The 5364-nt window shown below is 45.3% G+C and overlaps 1 protein-coding gene across 1 annotated transcript in view; it reads right to left on the minus strand.

Annotated features, from left to right (window-relative positions):
* Positions 1-774: 774 nt before the first annotated feature.
* Positions 775-5364, minus strand: part of LOC107102362 — a 6511-nt gene continuing 1921 nt past the window's right edge. Inside the window, exon 2 of the mRNA XM_015401634.1 lies at positions 775-4203. Coding sequence (XP_015257120.1) covers positions 943-4035 — 3093 coding nt within the window. The 5' untranslated portion in view covers positions 4036-4203 and the 3' untranslated portion in view covers positions 775-942. The remainder of the gene's footprint in view (positions 4204-5364) is intronic.

Raw genomic sequence — 5364 nt, forward strand, 5'->3', positions numbered from 1 at the left:
TCTTTTTCTGGTGGGGGGTTCCTTTAAATTATGTTGTTGCTATGATGCGTCTTTGCTCAGCCGCTTCACTTGTTGTAAACTAACCAATCAGCGCACAGCTTGTTAGGTTTATGCTTTATACATCATGTGCATTGTTACTTTGCTAGCCGGATTAGAGAGAGTAGAAGGCCTTCCTTCACATTGTGGATGTCACTGTGTGTACGGAGGTCATCTAATCAGGACAGCCTTCGTGTCTTTAAAAATACACAGGATATGGGCACAGCTTGGAGCCGGACTGATAGAGGAGAGCTATCTGTAATCCTTGGGCATGGATGGCGTGTCCGTAAAGGTCAGGGCATGGATGGCGTGTCAGTTTCTGATATGGACAACTAAGCATCCACCTGGTGCAACACATAGACTCATGAGCTATAAGAAGGAGAAGATGACCTTGTTCGGGGCTCAATCTTTGCCGGACGCTCGCGGACGTGATCTTTGAGCCCACAGCTGTGCAAGCTCCAAGCATTTTCTCTGTCCTGTAACGACCTGATCTGGAGTAAACTCTGTTACTTTTTTAATCCTGTTTTTAAAGTCCTTTTTTATATGATTTTATCCAGTTTGAGTTAAGAGTAGTAAATAACTTGCTCCCAGGAAAAGAACCGTGAGGAAGCCCTTGAGGCACAACGGCTTTTTTAGGGGACACAACTTCCTCATTTAACAAGCTCATCTAAATATTCATGATCGTACCATAAAAGGAAGAAAGCCTGTTGTTTCATTCTAGGGCTTTTAACCAGCACCAGATACCCTATAGAATCATTCTATCACCCCTTAAGCGCCCTGATGTCTCTGAGCTACGGACGCCAAGGAGAGCCTCATTTCAAAAATTTTAATCCTACATAAACTCAATTAACTACCCCGCTCCAATCCAAATGTTTAATGTCCCCTATGACCCCTTTAAAACAAAGACTAACAGCCTGCCTCAAGAGATTGGCTATATTGGCTCACCTTGGTATTCCTGGAAAGAAGCTCCTTCTGCCTGGCCTTCAACTTCGCTCTCTGCTGCCTTTTCATCAGTTTCCAGTATTCCCGCTTCTTCTGAAGGCTGCTTGAGCTGGTGTGCCTCATCGTAGTGCGGTACCTCTCTGCTAATGGCACATGGCTGTTGTGGCACAGACTCTGCTGATCGAGTTGCGGTGGATCCACGGCTTCAGTTGTGATGTGGTGAAGCTTTGGTGGCTCATCAAAGGAGTGGTTTTGATCGGCCCAATTTTTGCTGTGAGATCTCTGGGTTCTACGTGATGAAGCCGTGCTAACGAATGGCGTTGAAGAGGTCTGAGATGACTGATCGCATAAAGAATGCGGAGGCTCACCTGAGGTTGAAAGAGATTGAACTGCCTCCCTAATTTGTGACAAATCCTTAAGTGGGGGGGTTGGCAAGTCTTTCCCTTTCAGGATATCGCTATCCAGTTGTAGGGATTCCATTTTGGATGGCACACAAGCAGCTACTAGAGCCTTTTCATTATTTTCACAATAAACTGTTGATAAAACTGGCTTTTTATCTTGCTCTGAAGTATCTCTGGCTGCTTCAAAGGCCCCTCCAGCCTCTTGGGTTTGACTCTCAGAAACTGTGCTAAGGGATTCCTCCAGGAGTTTTTTCATCGAGGCTACCACCAGCAGAGTGGTCGCTTGGCTATCTGCGTTTAGAGATGGCTGAGGCTCCGACTCCAGCTGTGGCACTGGAGGCGCAGGTGGCGTGGTTGGGAGTTTGATGTCTGGACAGATGGCTTGAACTGGAAGAGAATTCAGGTCGCTTGCAGGAGCAGACTCGTCCTCCTGTTTTATCTCATTTGCATAAAGTATGTCAGGCACAGTGTTGTTGGGAAAATGTTCTTTTTCTTCACAGATCGCAAGATTGGTGCTAAGCCGCTCAGTTTTAGGGGATTCTGGGGTCTGAGCCTTCCTCCTAAGTAAGGCTACAGTGCTCCTTGCTTGGAAGACACTTTGCTTCAGTCGGAAAGCCCGAGCCGCTCGCTGCTCACGTTTCTTTGTCCTCCAGTACTCTCTCTTTTTAGCGGTCCTTTCCTCTTCTGTCAGCTTTGTGCCTCCAGACAGTGCTGAAAGTGACTGTTTATGGTTGGAGATATTCATCTTCATGACACAGCCACCAAACTTTGAACCAGCGGATAAGGGTTCATTGTGAGGAGATTGGAAATGAGTCAGTGTGAGCTGCTGGGAACTTTTTCTTGACTTTGAACCAGAATTTGCTGTTATGGCAATGTCCGACCATGTTTTGACATTAAGACGTTTAGAGGTTTTATTGAATGTCTGAACAGCAGGAGAAAAACCAAGTTTGCCCTGAGATGAGAGAGCTGGAAGTGAGAGTGGATTAACCCTGGTAGGTGAAACGCCCCCCCAGTTGGAAGTCTTGGAAAGGGCATGGAGCTTTTCTTCTTGACTCTCAGGTATGTTTACTGTCAGAGTCCCATCCTCCTCAATAAACCCCCCGATTGCCTCGTTTGCTAGCAAAGGGACCCTCTCCGTTGACTGGACCAGGGCTCTTGCCTTTCTCATCTCTTCAAGGATTTGCTGGTAACGCTTTACTCGCCGCGTTAAAGAGTCCTTCTCCTTCAGGCGGATCTTTTTCTCCAGTGAGAGCTTGGCTCGCTGTTCACGCTTCTTGTTCCGCCAGTACTCTCTCCGCTTGGCTAGGATTTGCTCTGGTGTGTCATTTGGGTCCATTTTGGGCATTGCTCTGGTCCTAAACATTGCAGCTGTTGAAGGAGGTTTACTTCTTAAGTTTCTCTGATTCAGGAAGCTCTTGTGTGTTTCGGCTGGCCTTTGTCTAGGCATTTTACATGAGGCAATCCCTTGGCTAATGTTAGAACGATGATGGAAATGAATTGGTTTTATCTGGGATTCTGGAGACGTCTTCCCTTGGGTCACATCAAATGTTGCAATGGCTGTGTTTTCCATTGTATGCTGTTGTGGACTCTGTTCTTTTTTTAAATTAGTTTGTAGGTTAGTTACAGCTAACCTACTGCGCAGTTTGTCAGCCTCCAATCTGGGAGCTGTATATGGCACTTTGACCTGAACAGCAGTCTGCTTCGGCCCTGTGCTTCCAAAGTACGACTGAGACGTAAGTAGAGCAGAGTTGGCCACAACTCTTGTCTTTTGTGCCGTGAGCCCTTGAAAAGTCCTATCTCTGCTTTGTGGCCTTTCTCTGGCTTTAGCTAGCTTTGCTCTCTGTTCTCGTTTTTTGATTCTCCATTGCTCTCTTCGTTTGGCGGCTCTTTCCTCCTCAGACTCCATGGAGACTGGTGTCATGCCAAAACCTGAAGCCCTTTTATTAGTGACCAAGGCACTCTTTGTTCCGCTTTGAGGTGTTGCGTGTGCTCTTTGAACCGCTGTCTCACCAAAAACTGGACAATTTGAAGACCCATGACTTGTATCTGCAGTTACACCAATAAGTGAGACCCTGGGCACATTCAATTTAACTTCTGCCTCAGATGAACTCTGCATAGATCCACATGGCTTGGGTTCTGTTTTTGTGGAGCAGTTGCTGGTTATACGGGTTACTCTGACTTGAGGCACTGATAAACTGGTGTTCAGTTGGCTTCCACAGCTTTTGGCCAAGCCTGGATATTTTACTGTGACATCATCGGCTGCCCTAGCCGAGACGGAGCTGTGTGTTGGCTGCAAGACCTTGCTGACTGTCATTGTCTGACTCCACTCCTGATTTTCAGGCGGCTTTGTCGGGCTTTGTTCACCCGTCTTCCCACTCTTTGATAAATAACTACATGAGACATCTTTACTTAATGAGGACGAAGCCAAGCGGTCGGACAACCTGGCATTAACCCCCGGAGAAACATACACGTATGCTTGATGTTCCTGTTGGCCATCTTGTGTTGACTTACTTCTCTTTTCAGACAGACGAGCCCGCTGCTCTCTTTTCTTGTTTCTCCAATATACTCTCTTCTGAGCAAGCGTGGCATCATCCGATTTAGAGGCTGCCTGGCAGCGCTGAGATACTGGACAACCTTTACCTTTCTGCGAGGGCATGCTATCGTTAGCTTGGACAACCCATTAGTTCTTGTCCAATAGCATTTTTATTCTTTGTCACAATGAATCAGTCGAGTTCTTCAGTGCAGATTCCTGGTCGTTAACTCCATAGTTTTCTCCTATGTGATGCTGCTGAGCAGATGGCATTGCACTGCATGTAAGGAGTACCTGGGCAGGGGGGGGATACCACAACATTTAAATGAATGTTTATAAAAAACCTCCCAAATATTTGAAACTTATTCAACTAGACCTGCATCAAAGAGTTATGTGGTATTCCCAAAATAAGGATAACAACCTCATACAAACAAATAGCATGCAAAAAAGGTTTTTCTAAAGAATATTGTACATTCAAAATGGAAAATAGCCTGGAGAAACTCAGAATCAAGTAAGGCTGATCTGACTGTTAGTTTGCATGTTTTAAAAGGCAAGAAAATCCAGACTTTTAAAGTCTGGATTTTCAGCTGTCTGGAGATTTTGGGAAGAAAGTTACTCTAAATGTCTAAAAAACAATTGGCAATAATCGAGTGAAGTTGAAAACACACACATGGAAAAGATTCAATCCCAGAAAGCCCACCTAATGTCACCTGATTTTACTTGAAAAACATGATGCGTTGGTAAAGAACCTTCAGGTGCTTTACCGCCTCCACCTGGTAGGCAGTTTAACAGCTTCATAAGGTTGCAGATATGGGGTGTGTCTAATTTCAAAGGCTGCATCCTCCAAGGACCCGATCGATCTGGACTAGATCCTTGAAGGTCAGTGAAAATAAGGAGGCCAAAAGAGTTTTGGCTGTGGATTCAAACAGGTCCAGCCCTCCGCGACTTTTACCGCCGTACTCTCTGTCACCTAGCAACCGTCAGAGTTGACTCACAAAGCAGGAAAAGAATAACTACCGAACTTTTCACTGATTTTATGGGTATTAACATTTTCGAGGAGCTTAAATAGCTGCATCGTATCAGATTTATAGTCTTCACACTAGAGACTGAAATTTTTTCGGGAATCCCACGGGTCACGGGATTCCCGTGGGATGGGAGTCAGTATTAGTAACGATCACGTGATTGGGACGGTACAGGATTAAACATTAACGGGAGCAGACGGGAGCGGGAGCAAACCAATAGTAACTAAAAAAAAAAACTAGGATCGATGCCATGAAACAAAATAGAATAGTTTTTTTCCTTGAAGCCTACACTATAATGCGAGTCAAAAAAAACTACACGACCCAAAAACCAACAGTGCTTCCGCTCTGAGTTTTTCACCCGCGCTCAAAAGAAATTCAGATTCAATGTATTGGCAGAAATCTTATTGAAGACAACAAGAATCCTCCCCTTCAC

Source organism: Cyprinodon variegatus, unplaced genomic scaffold (assembly GCF_000732505.1).
Source record: "Cyprinodon variegatus isolate N-32 unplaced genomic scaffold, C_variegatus-1.0 Scaffold1241, whole genome shotgun sequence".
Lineage (NCBI taxonomy): Eukaryota > Metazoa > Chordata > Actinopteri > Cyprinodontiformes > Cyprinodontidae > Cyprinodon > Cyprinodon variegatus.